The following is a 15,332-nucleotide window of genomic DNA, read 5'->3' on the forward strand; positions in this document are numbered from 1 at the left end:
TGAGGCGTTGGAATGGGCTGCCCAGGAAGTGGTGGAGTCACCATCCCTGGAAGTCTTCAAAAGACGTTTAGATGTTGAACTTAGCGATATGGTTTAGTGGGGACTGTTAGCGTTAGGTTAGAGGTTGGACTCGATGATCTTGAGGTCTCTTCCAACCTAGACAATTCTGTGATAAAATCAGTGACTTTTGGGGTGTTAAGCATCCTGAGGCAGATCAGGCTGCTCCCGTGGGGGCTGCCCGCTCTCCCTGCCCACCCCGGCACAGCCAGCGGGCTGCTTGTCCACAGAGCCTCCCGCACAGCTGCTTTGGGGTGAGAAAAGAAACTTTTGAGCAAAGTAATGCGTCCAGGTGCCCGGAATTTAACCCCACGGCGAGGCACCACCTCAGCTCGCTTCCCTCGGCGGGGGGAGACAGCACGCCCGCAGGGAGTCAGGGAAGGGGAGCCCCGGTCAGGACGGACCCCACAGGTCCCCCCGGTTCTCCCCTCATGCCCGGGGCCGTCCCCATGTCCCCGGGCGGGCGCCATGGCGCTGGCCCCGCCCGCCCCACATGACTCCGCCGTCGGTAGAAACTTTTCCCGTCCCGCGGTTGGAAAATGGCGGCGTAGGAGCGGGGCTCCGGCATCCCCGCCCGCTCCCCTACCCCCGGCTCCGCCATGACCCGCTGGGTCCCCACCAAAAGGGAGGAAAAATACGGCGTAGGTGAGGACCCTCCCCGCCTCCCCCCCCCTCCTCTCCCTCCCCGTCCCCGCCTGTTGCGCCGAGCCCGAGGGGACCGGGCCGGCCTCAGCCGCTGCCCCTTCGGCCGGGGGCTCGCTTTTCATTTTTGAGGGGCTGCTTTTTGTCCTTTCTCTCTCTTTTTTTGCTTCTTTCCTCGAGCTTTGTGGACCCGAGAGGGTGTAGAGCTAGCCCTGCACCACTGTATTTTTTTATATATACATATATAGAGTTTTTTTTTTTTTTTTAATATATTTATTCTTTATGCAGGATGTGCGCCCCGTCCCGCAGCTGGGCGTTGGGCGGTGCAGAGCCCACCCTGTGGGGTGCGCGTCCCCAAAACGGGGCTGTGCAGTTCCTGCACCCCAACCTGCAGGAACAGGCACCCCAATCTGCAGGAAAATCCAAGGGCTTCCCCTCTGGCTGCTTCCCGAGGATCCATTTCGTCCGCCGCCCCAAAACAGAGGGGAATTGTTCTCTGCCGGAGGCTGAAACGCCTCTCGGATGTGGAGCTGAGCTCCAGTGCGTGCTGCCGGGAAGGCCCCGTCCTCAAACCGGGGCGTTTTGTTTTATCCAGAGGGGTTGTTTAGGGGTTGAGGAGGAGAAAAGTTTATTGGCACGGGTGAGAGCTTTTGTCCTGGGGAAGGAAGGACCAAACCTGGCTGTTCCAGCTGGAAAGGAGAAGCGGAGCGTGTGCCGCTCGGCTCCATGTAGTTCTGGTGTATGCCCACGGCTAAGCCTGGTGTAAACAAATTGAGCAGGAAAAGGGGAGTTTGTGGGTGTGCGTAGAGCCCCAGTGAATTTCAGGGATGAATTTTGTGTGCGTACATCTCTGGGAAGTGTAACTCTACAACAATAAACCGGCTACGTGGTGTGGATGCTGTAAATTTGGTGCCGGGGATGCAGAGATGATGTGGATGGCTGGTGCTTGTTAGGAGCCCGGCCAGCTGTGTTGGGGTGTGGGGCAGGTAGGGTGTTCCCGAAATGCTGCCCTACAGACGGCATACGGTGGGGCTGTAAACCCAGTGACACTGGGGAGAAGTGCTGTGTTGTAGGGCTGGCACCTGGCTCTGATCAAGGGGATGCCAAGGCTCCGGGAGCTGCTTTTGGGACGGTGAGAGTGAAAAGGTGTGGAAGCAGCTGGGTGGATCCTCACTTCATTTCGGGGTGAACTCTGATTATCTGTGGACATCCCATGTGGGAAACTGGATGTGTAGTGAGCAAACTAGACTTAAATATAATAATAATAGTAAAAAAAAAATCATATTTTTTTTCCTGGTTTCATAAAGCACGGGATTATTTTTGTGTTGGAAGTGTTCTGAAGCCCTAACCCTTGAAAAGGCTCCGGGTCCTCAGCAGAGCAGAGCTCGGGCAGCGTTTTGTTCGTGTCGGCTGCTCTTGGGAGTTTTGTCCTGGTTTCTGTGACAGCTTTGCTTCTCCTCAGATAGTTTTTTCTTTTTCTTCAAGTTAGTTGAGGAGGATGATCCGTAGTGTCGGCATTTCTCTGATGAACTGCAGGGTGCGAGAGTTGGAAGGAGTTACAAAGCGATTAAATGGGATTTGAAGTTAATTGAACACCAGTTTTCCCTGTTAGGCATTAAATGCAGGGTGTGGAGACGATTGCCTCTATTCTGCATTGCTGAACTTCCTCCTGATGAAGATTAATATTCCACCTGGTTACGTGCATTTTACACACCTGCGTGTAGTTAAAAAGGGCACTTCTGTACCCAGAGAGACTTCAGGGATTTTGTTTTTTTTTTTTGGTTAGTTGTGAAATATGCAGGTTGTGGGGAATGAGAGCATAAGTTTTAGGCAGTCCTGGAGCAGAAGCAGTGAGCGCTGGCGAGGTGAGGGGGGCACTAAAGGAGTTTTCTTCCCAACAACTTGCCCCGGCTGGTGCTGGAGGATGGTGGGGACGCAGCGTGGTCTGACAGCAGGACAGGAACATCGTCTATCCCGAGCGGGGCTGTCCCTGAGCTGCCCTCTGAGCGATGCCCAGCCCTGGTACATGCGGTGTACGTACAAGTGTGTGTGTACGATACACCTATGACACTTTGTGTGACTTTTCCCTTTTGAGCAGCGTGTTCCTGTGCACTGCTAACTTCTCCTGACATCCCAAGGCTTGCTGTCGGAGATGTGCTTGGAATAAATGATGGAGGCAACGGGTGCACACACTGCTCTTCCTGCTGGGCCAGCCTCGTCCTGCGGTGTGGAGTTCCCCAACGATGCTGGATGTCCAGGATAGGCACGAGCTGAGCAGCCAGCCCTCGAGGAGGAGCGCTGCCACGCTGGCGCACAGCTTATCTCGGCGGGCAGTTGTGAGCGTGATGCAGTGCCACTTCCTCAGAGGGCCCGGGGCTCGGTGCGGGGAGGGCTGTGGGTCCAGCAGGGTGCTGGAGTTATGGGGTGCACATATGGGGGCCTGCTGGAACTGGGAAATGGACAGCTTCATTGAAGCAGCTTTTCTCCACTCCTGACATCATCCGTCCTTCATCTGTGCGGCTCTGCTTCATCTCTCATCCCGTGATTGTGGCTCACCTGGGTGCTCTCAGGCTTTCCCTGGGCGTACGGGGCACTGCAGGTACCTGCGATGGCATCTGTAGGTCGCAGTCCTTAGCCAGGACCTTGCAAGCTGCCCACGTGCACAGAATTCGGTGTGGGTTTCATGTTGCCACATGCACTGCTAAAGCAAAACATCAAAAAAAGTAACAGCAACACCAGCAAACAAACAAACAAAACCCATGAAAAGAAGGGATTTAACTGCAAGCCACACCGTTTGGAAATTGGCGTGTGTTCGCTTGTTACCGGTCAGTTTTGGTTGCCCTGTGACAGGGGAATTGACCTGCCTGGCTTTGAAACAGGAGGGGTGTCACCAGATTTCCAAGTCAGGGTTTGGTGTTAATTCAGGGCAAAAACCATCCCTGAATTTCAAGTGGTGCCTTAGTGCTTGTTGCAGTCCTGTTTGGCCGTTCCTTGCCATAAATGTTAGATTTAGGCACCCTGAGACAATCCCAGTTTTGCCGTACTTGGCCCAGCTTTCTTGGTATTTATTGGTGTGAAATGAATGCGTCTTCTTTGTACGTAGGCAAAACTTTGAGGAAAGGGGGAAGTAAACAGAAAGCCAGCTGAAGCCAGGACAACACCGCCAGGAAGGCTTTCATCCAGCCTGCAAGCACGGGGAGAAGCATTTTTTGGAAATAGCTGTGTTTCTGGAGTTTGTCCAGCGCTGGCCGTGGCCCACGTGCAGGATATGCTTTTGCTAATCCTTCAGGAGTCCCCCAGGACTGAAACCCAGTACGTCGCGGTAAATACCTGAAGATGTGCCTCGCTTCGGATGAGTGCCTAAAAGCCAACCAAGGTGAAGGAATCGAAGCTCAGACGAGGAGCTCGTGCTAATCCCGTTTGGAAGCATTTGCCATATTCACCACGTCGGGCTCCTCTCTCCTCTCCTACTTGCTGCACCTCGGAAGCTCTCCCAAAGCAGCCGCTGGTGGCAATAGTCATTTTTATTTTTATTTTTATTTTGGAATAATGTTTTAATGAGTTCCTCAGTGAGTTACTGAAGTTTTCTTCCTCTAGCTTGGAGGAAAATTGAAATGTATTTTAGCATAAACCTTTTTGTGAGGTGTTCTCAGAGGTTTGCGGCTGGTTTTACCAAAGGAGTTGGAGGAGCAAGATGCTGTTGTCACCCCGCAGAAGAGCTGAGCTCTGTGGATGCACCATGTGATCTCGGAACAGGAATGGACCCAAGTGCCCGAGGTCAGCGTGCTGGTGGGCATCACTGAGTAAAGGTCGGTGCTTGGATTTTGGAGAGCTTTCAGACCACGAAATGCGGAGACCCGGCGCTGCCACGCACCCCAGAGGCTGCTGAGGGATGGAAATGCCTCCTGGAAGCTCGTGCGTGCTCTGCGTGTCTTCCTTTCCCTCCAGACAAAGCACGGAAGCGCCGGCACTGCTGCATTTGAAGCCCGACGTCACGGAGCAGCGTGTGCTCGGGGTGCACAGCGGGGCAGCCAGGAAGGAGGAAGCTGGTGCTGGACGAGGAGCTCCCGCTGCTGGATCCTCCCCAAACTGAGCTGGTGCTGCTGGGGGAGGCGTGCCTTGAGCTCTGGATGTGGAATAAAAAGAGATGATAGAAGAAATAAAATGGATATTGCTGGTGGTGCTGGTGCTTCCAAGTGGAGCTTCCAAGTCCTGACACGGATGGTGAATGATTTAAAAGGCCGTGTGCCTTCAGAGATCTGCTCTTAATATGAGCCCGGTGAACAAATCGTGGCCTTGGAATGGCTGCAGGTTATCGAGGCTCTTACTCCAATGCCTTACGAGTGCTCACAGAGGGGTTGCTCTGTGATTTTATTAAGTAGAAATATGGCTGAGGACATCACTGTGAGTCAGAAGAGTCGCAGATAAGGGTGTGTGGGAACCTTCAGACTTCTTTGTGCCTAAATCTTAGGCTGCTGTCGCAAGATAAGAGATCGGACAGGCTCCTGCTGTGGGTTTCTTTGCTGTTTCCTCCCAATTTGTGGTCACGCAGGAGGTTTCCTGGCACCGCTCACCCAGCGGTGCCACCCCGTGTGCTGGGGGGAGATGGGGTTTGGCTTTGGAGATTTACACCTAGGGGAGATGGAAAACTTACTCGAGCTGCTCGCTTTCCTTCCAGGAACCAACTCTAAACCCTTTCTTACTGTGCGTGGAGGCTGAATCATTAGGGCAGCAGAATGCATCTGCACTAAATGCGCTCTTTCACCTCCCGCTGTTGTCCTGCCTGCCTCTTTCGTGCCCACCAGCTTTTTGGATCGTGGTTCCTGGGTGGTGGCCGTCTCCTATGCATCCTGGGGCTGCTGTGGCCAAGAGTGGAGCAGCCTCGTGAAATCCCCAGAGCAAAGGCTAAGTGGTGTAAATAAAACAACTGATTTACTGCTACCATCATCTGTAGGTTGATTTAAGGGTGGGGGGGGGAGGTTTTTTTTTTTTTGTTTTAGCCAAGTGGCCGGCAGGCAGAAAGAAGAAGACCATGCGATGGGCAGCAGCAAGCTGAAGCCAAACGCTGAGTTCCTCCAAGCCTGGGCTTTGCCAGCTGCTGTTTGTGAGCACTGGGTCCTTTGTAAGCGAGCGCAGTGATGTGCCAGCACTGCCAGGGCTGCGAGCAGTAGGGGAAGAGCCTTTTCCCAGAGTTTGCAGTGTTTGGGGTGCCCTGATGGGAACAGGGGCGTGCTTGCCCTGCAGCTTTGTGGCTCAGAGCTGTGTCCCGGGCAGTAGTTTCCACAGTGCGTGACTCAAAGGGGCAAAACCAGCAACCCCGGGGGTTTGGTGAGGAGCCAACTATTCTCTTGGTATTTAACGCTGCATTTTGTTTATTTGTTGGTTTTTTACGTTTCGCTGTAACTAAGGGATTAAAAAAAAATTGCAGACATTTCTCCGGATAAAGGAACATCTGCAGTCCCTTCAGATTGCCCGGCTTTAGCCCTGATCATCGCTGCCCTAAAGAGCTCAGGGGCTGATAAAGCTCCGGACACGTCGGGGAGAATCCCCTGCTGTTTGCTGAGGGGGGATCTCGGCAATAGGATGGACTGCCTGCCTGCAGTGTGCCCGCAGCACTGCTCACCAGAGTTTTGCTCCTGGAAGCAGCCTCCTAACAGAGAGGAACGTCTCCTTAGCAAGGTGTTAGGTGGAAAAGAAATGCCTGGAGAAGCAAGTGAGTCTTCGAGGAGTGCCCGGAGTAATTTGTGTGGAGTACTGGGTGCTGAGCCTCAGAGGGAAAACAAAAGGCGGTTGTTTGGGTATAGCTGGAGGAGCACATCCTAAAAAAGTTAGCAGAATCGCTCACTTGTGCTATTGTTTACGTTTTTAGAAGTTTTTGTGGTTCAGCTGGTGTTGGAGCTTCCAGCTGAAAGTATTCCTGAAGTGGTGCATGAACAGATTTTTATCAATACCTTGCCCTCAGAGGCCCCTGTTTATTTTCTGACCCGTCTGAGTCCGAGTGCCCGCAGCTCGGGCTGGGGACGTGCAGGAGCAGGTGCAGAAAGCCAAAGTCTGAAGTGTTGCAGCTGTAAGATCAGGTTCCTGCTGAGCAGAAAGGTGAGGAGTTGAGCTTGCACGGGCACATCTTCCATGTGTTCCCCTACTTTATTCCTCCTTGCTTCCAGGAGGTTGGTATGCTTGATTTGCAGAGAGAGGAAGAAGTGACTCCGGGTTTTAAAGAGTAGGAATTTGGGTTTTTCTTCTCCCTCTTTCTTCCAGCATGAGCATACACTAAAAGGCTTGTCCCTGGGTGATGTGGGGCTTGTGTGGCTGTGCAGGTTCCCCCGTGGCAGCGCCGGGAGGGAGCACGTTGCCAGCAGCGGGGCTGGCCCGGAGAGCCTGGCCCTAAAGCCCTGAGTGCCTCAGACAGGGACTCTTTGTTCAGGTTAGCTGCCAGGGCGATTCTCTCGCTAGCCTGAAAGCCTCCCGAGTCATGTGGTGTCTTCTTGGTTGGGAGAAAAAACAATTTTTCCCTGTTTTTGCAAAATGCTGGGCTTCTCTTTTAATGTATTCAGCGCTGGTTGAGCAGCATCCGTGGCTGCGCTCTCACGTTAACTCCTGGGTAAGATACAGCTTCAGGAAGATACCACGCTGCCTCTTCTGCGATAGCCTAGCTGCTGGGGAGAAGAAAAAGTGTTGGTGGATCCCACTGCAGCTCTTCGCAGGTAATTCTTCTCGCTGGCTGTGATTTCTGAGAAAGCAGAACAAGTTCCTCGGGGATTGTTTGACGGTGGATCCGTGCTCTTTCTTTGTACTTGCTGCTGGAGACAGCTTGAAGGACTGGGAGACAAATAAGGCGATGGCAAGCGCAAACAAATGGAGCGAGGTTTGATGTGTAAAAGCTCACGGTGCCTTCTCCTCTCCTTCCCACTCTATAAACTTTCCTGAGAAAGCAGTGCAGGAATCTCGGTGTTGGTGTTTCCTGGTAGAAATACCGAGGAGGAAGAGCAGAGTAGGAAATGAGACCTCCTTCCCATCACCTCATTTTCGCCTTGCTCGAGGCTTTTTGCTCCGCATCGTCAGCTCCGTGTTGCGGTGAATGGTGGCTTGCAGGGGCTGTTTGTTTGCTAACCATTTCCACAGTAGCGCGACAGCAATTTTATTGTGTCGAACTCGATTTTTATAGTCCATCGGAATGGCTGTTAAAATATAGCTGTGACACCAAGCTCGCTGCTGCCGAAATGCCTCCGAGAAAGCACCCCCTTCACCAACGTACACTTGGCGTGACAGGGACCTGCTGCCGTGGTAAGGGGCAGAGCTGGAAGGAACGGGGCTGGTGTTAAGGGGCTGGATTGTTTTTGGCACCATCCTCACGTGGGGAAAGCTGGGCTGTGTTCTCGAAGGGTTTGGGGTGGCAGTAGCGTCCCTCCCGTGTCACCTCCTGTGCTGCCGCAGCCCAATTGAACAGCCTCACATTGACTCATCACCGGCTCGTACATGCTTGGTCCTGTGCCAGCGCTGACCGTAAGCTGAGCTAATTATTTCCTCCTCCCAGCCTCTTTAACTCTTCCTGCTTTCTCGGGCCCAGCGCATACTTCAGCACATTTTATGCAGCGCAACGTCGAAGTGCAGGAAATATGAGGGAACGTCAAAAGTCACTTGCTCTGTGAGTCTGTGCTTGCACATGACAGATGCCAAGACTTGGTTACGTTTCCATTTTGTCTAAATCAGCACCTTGTGAAGTGAGCATCTTATCCTCTCCTATTTGATCTCTGCCGGAAGGATTCAGCAGCAGGGCAGTGGTTATGCTCCTGGAAGGAAAATGACTTCAGCTTTGTTTTATTTTCTGGCCTTACAAAGTCCCCCCGGTTTACCAAGCCGTGCTAGGTAGCAGTAAGGCCCAGATGTGCTGCGGAACATCCCGCTGCCCTGTGCTGCCGTCTTTTTTTTAAGGGTGTAAAATAAAGGTGATAGTTTGGCAATGGCAGCTTGCTTTCCTTCCCAGGTGTGAAATGTTTAATACAAACTTCAACGTGAAGTAATTCCAGGGCACGGTCACATTTTTGTGGTGTCCTGGCTATCTCAGCTCTCATACAGAGAAAAGCTTTCCCAGCGTATTACCTTTGTTTGCTTCTTACCTTTTCTCCTCCGTCCCCTCTTTCATTTTTCTAGTTCTTCTAACACGTGCAGATTAATGAGCGCGGTTCTTCAGCGGTGTTTGTTTCCCATTCTTTACAGGTAAATGGGTTTTTAACGCAATTACTCTAACGCCCTGTTCGTTGTTCCTTTCTTTATCAACTCGGAGCGCTGAAAAATTGCTCTTTCGGTGCCCACACTGATCCTTTGCTTTTGGCATTTCAGCCCTTGTGTGTAGGGCTGCTCGGAAGGAGGAGGACGGCGAAGGCAGCCTTGGTGTGCCCCCGGTACTTCTGGTAGCTCTTGTGCGTGGCTGCTTGAGTTTTCTCTGACATGAGTCTATCCCTTAAGGAGAAAAGGTTTTATAAATTCAATTATTTTAGATGGTAAGGAGCAGGATACTGAGTTGCTATAGAAAAGGAGCTGCTTTGGTTGTGCCATGTCAGTCTGTGTGGGGAAGGGGAGCATGGGGATGCTGTGTTAGACCACAGTAACCGGGAGATTGACTTGCACTGGCTTAGCCACGCATCTTTTGGTGCTTAAGTAAGCGTGTTCCTTGCTTGTGAATTGTTGCAAAGACTTTTTAGGAGCCCAGTTATAGGCTACGTAGCTCGTTTTCCAAAAATTCAAGCCCAATGGGCAGGCCTGACGTTAGATGGTGCAAATATTCCTAATGCTTCGTTCAGCTTACGACTCCCCAAGCTGAAAATCTGTCATGCTGAGAATGGGATTTTCCAAATTAAGCCAAACTTTTTTTCCTTTTTCTTTTTTAAAGCAACTTGTACTTCACGTACTTCATGTTTTAAATGTTGACTCAGTGTACTGGTGTGTGTGTGTGTGTGTTTTTTAATAAGCCTTCCCTCCACGGCCCCCGCTCGCTCAGCTGAGGGCAGTGGGAGCTGTCGTGGGCAGTAATTACCTCTCGATGGCTTTTTGTCATCTTCAGTCCCAAGAAGTGGTCGTTACAGTGACGTTCACGTTGCCTGACCCTCCTCGCTGTGACAGGTTCGCACTCCTGGGTATCAATTTTAGTGTCTCTTCTTCACAGCTGCCTTTGATTCTTAATGCTATTCAGCTTCGATGCTTGAGAAATGGTTGGCTGAAGTGTGAACATGGTACTCAGCTGGTTTTAATCTGTCAGGGTGTGAATTTTTCCTGATTTGGGGGCCTGGTATTAGGCAGTGAGATTGCTCTCAGGGGCCCCAAGGCCTCGGATGGGTTTGTTCCTGCACACGCCGAGCACCCAAAGGTTCATCTCACTGCGGTGACAGCTGGGACATGCAAGAAAGCAAAATAAAGCCCAGGAGCCCGGATTTAGGAGCTGAGCTTTAACCATCTAAGGTCAGAAGAGTTCATATCGACTTCGTCTCTCTGCAGCTCACAAACCTTAGCTGCAAAAGTTGCCCAGGAGTGGGATCCAGCAGCCTGTCCCCTGTGCCGCCGTTCAGGAGTTGTTAATGTTCCTCTGCTCTGAACAGTTCAAAATGGTAATTTTGGTTCGTGTTTTCTCACAGAAGGCTCTCCTCCCATGGAATAGCAATTACGGCTTTGAAATCCTGCTCCAGATACCTGGCAGCGAGGATTTATCTCTTTGTAATAATGAAAAAGCTAATAAAAAAATGAAAACAGGAATAGCTGGCTGGGCTTGTTTTGATGTCAATAAAACTATCACTTTCTAAAACCTTCATTAAATCCTGTTATTATTAGTCCTGCAGTCCGCTTGATCTGTGTACCTTTTTACCTGAGTGTCCTTCCCTGTATTCTTTAGGATCCCTCTGTTTTCTCTCTTGTATTTGTTGCTTTTTCCTACCTTTTTTGTTTCGTATTCTTTTCAATTTTGCGCTCAGATGTTATTTACTTATTTCTGAGCTCCAGCCGGAGGAATACAACTCAGAGAAGGACCAGCGAAGCGTGTCGTGTCTTCATTATTGTCAGCACCGTCAGCTGGAACTTGATAAACCCTGGCAAATGCCAAATCGCTGGAGGCTGAGCAGGGAGCCGGGGCCTGTCCCCATGCTGGGACCTGCTGGCTGTGCCCTGCTCGTGCACTCGGGGCTAAACTGGTAATCAGATTTGAGATGAAGAAAGTGTTTTTCACCAGTTACCAGTTTTTTAGGTGGAATTTCAGGGGCTGGTCCTCCTGTGGGGGCCATGTCCTCCATGGCTGTGGTGAGCAGGGATGCGCCAGGGGCTGGTGGTGCAGCGCTTTGTAAGTTTGCTTTTTGGCCTCGTGCTGTAGGTTTTCAGCTGGAGGCTTTTTTTGGAAGTGCTTTGTGACCTGTAATGAGCACGGCACGTGTGGCTGGTGTCCTGTGAGCTCTGCGGGTTTCCTGCAGGTGGGGAGGCTGCTCTGCTACCCGTGGGATGTGTCCGGGGCTTTCTCTTCTTTAACATCCCAGAGAGTGCCTGGAGCACCTGATCTGCACACAGACCCCGTGCCTGGAAACTGGTGTGGAAGGAGAAGGAACTTGGCTGTGTTATTTTTAAATACGGTATTCATGCAGTAACTTTGTGAACGATTGAGAAGTCATTCCTTGATACAACCGTGTAAATTGGGGTGTTCTGAAGCCGTTTGATAGGTTTGCTGCGTGTTAACCTGCAAGCGCAGGGTTATTGCAGAACTGCATCAGATTGCCACAAAGTGCTGGAAGCAGACAAGGCCAACAAGAAATGGAATGTATTGTTATGGAGAAACAGAGCATTATGAATAGACTGGGAGCCTATCTTTAAAAAGTGGACGTGTGGTTTTTGAGACTTGCTCGTGAGGAGATATGAGGGAAATGAGGAACTTGACCAAAGGTGGCCGAAGCTGTACAGAAGGATTGAACGTGGCAATAATGCATCATAAAGTCATTTGTGTTGAGAAGTAAACATCTTGAAAGCTGTGTTTGCATGTGCTAACAGCAGTGTTTTCTCTGTCCAGCCCTTTATAACTATGATGCCAGGGGACCAGACGAACTCTCCCTACAGATCGGCGACACTGTGCACATCCTAGAAACATACGAAGGTAAGCCTGCAAAGCTTGCGTTTTAAAACCACTGCTCTTACAATTCCATTGCTTTTCTGCTCGTGACTGTATCGTCCCATATTATCAGGTGATGAATTGCTTGCTTTCTTGCTAAAGGACAAAACACATTATTTTTAATGAGCCCAGAATTATCCAATGCTAGATGTGAACGAAGAAGCGTGCGGTCGATACCTGGTGAATACCCATTTCCTTTTCTATGAAAGATGGATGTTCTCACAGCTTTATTTGTATGGATCGATTGCAGTATCTATCCCACATTTAGAGAAATGATAGATGTTTTTGGGATACCCATGGGTAATGCAAAGGAGCCTGCTGCTAAAAGAAGTTTAATCTGAATTTGAAAGTCACCTGGGTCCTAAATTATTTACGTCTCTTAGAAGAGATGGATACATGTGTTGCAGTGCCACGGACTGACTTCAGGCTTTTCAGATGCTTTGCTTGTTTTGACATTAAAGCTGCAGAAGCGTTACATTTACCAAAATCTTTCCTCCTTGATCCATATAAAAGGGAATGTGAGTGCTGAGTTTGATAATCACCAGAATGTGAAAATTGTCATAGCGCTTTTCTGCTTTTGCTTGATCCAGTCGTGAGCCAAGTAAAATACAGCTCTTTCATTATATCCTTGACTTTAACGTTAAGGCATGCTGCAGCCTGGAGAGGTACAAGTAGCATTTAACTAAACTGTGTTGAAAATACTGTAACAATTCTTGTCTTGTGCAAGTGTGAGTTGCTTTAATGTACGAATGCAACTTGTTTGGTTTTGGTGACACTGATCTTGTGCATCTGTGTGATAAAGTTGTTTTAGGTATTGGCTTAATAGTTGTTTGTTTGTTTTTATTGTTACATTTACTAAACCAATGTTATTTCAACAGAAGTAACAAACTTTGTTCACCACTATGAGCACATTAATTTTCTTTGGTTGGCATTTCCTTACAGGGTTAAGCTTGCCACAGCAATTGCAAGTGACTATGCAAAGTAATCCTTCCATCGTTTCATATTATGTGATTTAATAATCATCTTTTAATGCAAAAAAAAAAAAAAAAGTACATGCAAATGGAATGATTTAAATACTGTGCAGCTTTATATTTTTATGTATAAATAAATGGGTTTATTTGATGAATGTGGGAGAAACTTTGAATCCCGAATAGGGTATGTGAAACCGTGGCTGCTGCTAACTTAATGGGGTGGTGGGGATGAGTCGCTTTTTCCCTCAGATTTCAATAACAGAGAGGCCTCTGTGGTCTCAGCTCATGGTTGTTTGGCTTTGGGCACATGGGATGAGTTTACGTTAAAAGAAATGCAAATAAATTAATGTTCTTCCAAAGGTTTTATACAACAGTTGCTCATTACTTACCTGCTGTGATGGGAAACGAGGTGCTGTAATTGTTACCTCTCCCCACAGAGCTGTCATTATCGGGTAATTATTTGAGCTTTTTGATCTCCAGGTTCCTCTCCCCACAGTGTGTGCAGCTTGACCTGCAGCTGTCTTGGTGGCTGCAGCCTCCTGGTGCCCCAGAGGGCTGTAGGGACCCGGTCACCGAGCCCCTCATGTCAGGGGATGTCCGTGTCCCTCGGGTTTGGAGCAGGAGCTTGTAGTTGGCTGCTTCTCCAAATCCTCTTTGTCATAATGAGGTGCTAATGGTAAATCTTAGCTCAGTTGGTCCTCTCCCCACAGACAGAAGGGGTGAGGAGATGAGGGCTGGGTCTCGTGGGCGATGTCTAGGGCTTCTGTAGGATCCCAGTGGGATGGGTTGCAGCAGGGACCTGGCTGAAACCTCCTTAAAGTGCTGCTTCGCGGGCGAGATGATCTCCAGACGTCCCTTCCAACCTCGGCCATTCTGAGGTTCTGTGATCGATGTGGAAATGCAGAGCTTTGCAATTTGTTACCGAAACGCTTTCATCTCTTAAAGTTTAATCAAAGAAAACATCTTTTTCTCTGAAGGTTTGTACAAATATCTTTATGTGCAGATTGTGTAGAGATCGAGGCTTGTTGCAGGCAGCCCGGGTTTTTATCGATGTTAAGATATTGGTAATGAATGTGAGCACTCCATTGTTAAATCTCAATGCCTCTGCTCTGCCAGGAAGCAAAGAAAAGAGGGAGCTCATTTCTCATACTAACAGGGAGAGAATAATTGATCTTGAAAGCCAAATTAATGTTTTTCTTTCAGGTGGAATTGCAGAGGATTTTATTTTTCAATTAGAAAACTTCCTCTCGCACTTCTTAATGTGAACCTTACAGGAAAAGGCAGACAGCAAAGCCGGGTGACTTCATAAACAGCTTTCATGTGGCAGGAGAGAAGGATTGTTTTCCATAGCAGATGTCCCAGAACAAATATTTGCCTCTTTCTGAAGTAACACTGGCCTGATCTTTGTTGTTTTAATTCTCTTTGGTGGAATAGGCAAAATGAACATGTAGGACAAGAGAAACAGCAGAACCTGCCAAATTTTCCCCATCCTGTGCCTTTGCAGCTTTAGCAGAGCCAGATGCTTCATTTCTTAGGTGGGCATTTCCAGCCATTAAATCCCGTGAGCTTTTTGAAGGGGAGGCTGGAAACCCTGTAACACGTAACCAAGCCACTTAAAAGCCCAGGTCGCTTTCAAAAATATGGGTGGCATCAGCCTGTCCTCCTCTCGCTGGCATTTTGTCTGAAACCAAATTGGCAGTAAATAAAGCGAGGAGCGTTTGCGGCTGTTCGCTGGGTGTTTCACTGAGGTGTCTGACATCAGATGTTTGCCCTCTTTGCTCTCCAGTTGTTTATTTTTGCCCTCCAAAAAAAAAATAATGAGGTTATCAGGGACTAAAATTAGGCAGGGCCACCTTTTTAGTGTCACTGACACCCGTTCATGCACGTCCCGGTGTGGCGGCTGGGTAGGCCTGCCCCAGCAGCCCCGCTCTACTCGGTCTCCCCGTTCTTTGCTGAGGTCTGTTGACAGGTGGATTTGCTGCAGTTGGAAGAAAAGTAGCGATTTTGTGACTTGAATTCCTTCATTTCATGTCTGTGGGGGAGCTGGTGGGTTTCTGGGTGCTCGTCTGCACGTGGAGAACTTTCTTTTAGTGGATGGAGAGCTGTGGAAGTGAACAGGCCGCGTGTTCGGGCAGGCTGGTTGGAGATGATTTCCCTGTCATATTTCCCAGTGGTGGGGTTTTTAAAGCATATGGATGCTTTAAGGAGCAGTGCTTGGGGTCCTCATGCTGATGCTGTGCAGAGCCAGTCCCCACCAGGATGCCCTGGAGCAGTGTGCAAGTAACTTCAGACCCACAGAACCCTTTCCCCTCTCTGAACTACCTGTTCCTAGGCTCTGATTGTTATTTCTGATTGTTTTTATGAAGCTGTTCTGTTCTTTATCGTGTTTTTATTTTTTACAAACTCCATCAGAGCCTTCTGCTGCTTTTGTGTTTTGATTTGTGAACTGTAAATCCCAAAGTATTCTGGTTTTCTGATGAGGTGACAAATGGCTAGTCTGCGCTTGAGAACTTGCATTTGATGAA

At 49.4% G+C, this 15,332-nt stretch overlaps 1 protein-coding gene across 4 annotated transcripts in view; it reads left to right on the top strand.

Moving 5' to 3' along the window:
• The first annotated feature begins 502 nt into the window (after positions 1 to 502).
• Positions 503 to 15,332, top strand: part of DOCK1 (dedicator of cytokinesis 1) — a 257,618-nt gene continuing 242,788 nt past the window's right edge. For 2 of the 4 annotated variants that reach the window (XM_084525022.1, XM_084525024.1), the window contains exons 1-2: positions 10,951 to 11,023; positions 11,738 to 11,821. In XM_084525022.1, coding sequence (XP_084381148.1) covers positions 10,966 to 11,023; positions 11,738 to 11,821 — 142 coding nt within the window. In that variant the 5' untranslated portion in view covers positions 10,951 to 10,965. Of the gene's footprint in view, positions 703 to 10,950; positions 11,024 to 11,737; positions 11,822 to 15,332 lie in introns of those variants that run through there. The other 2 variants (XM_084525023.1, XM_084525025.1) reach the window with 2 other exon arrangements.

Source organism: Aythya ferina (genome assembly GCF_964211825.1).
Source record: "Aythya ferina genome assembly, chromosome: 7".
Classification (NCBI taxonomy): Eukaryota; Metazoa; Chordata; class Aves; order Anseriformes; family Anatidae; genus Aythya; species Aythya ferina.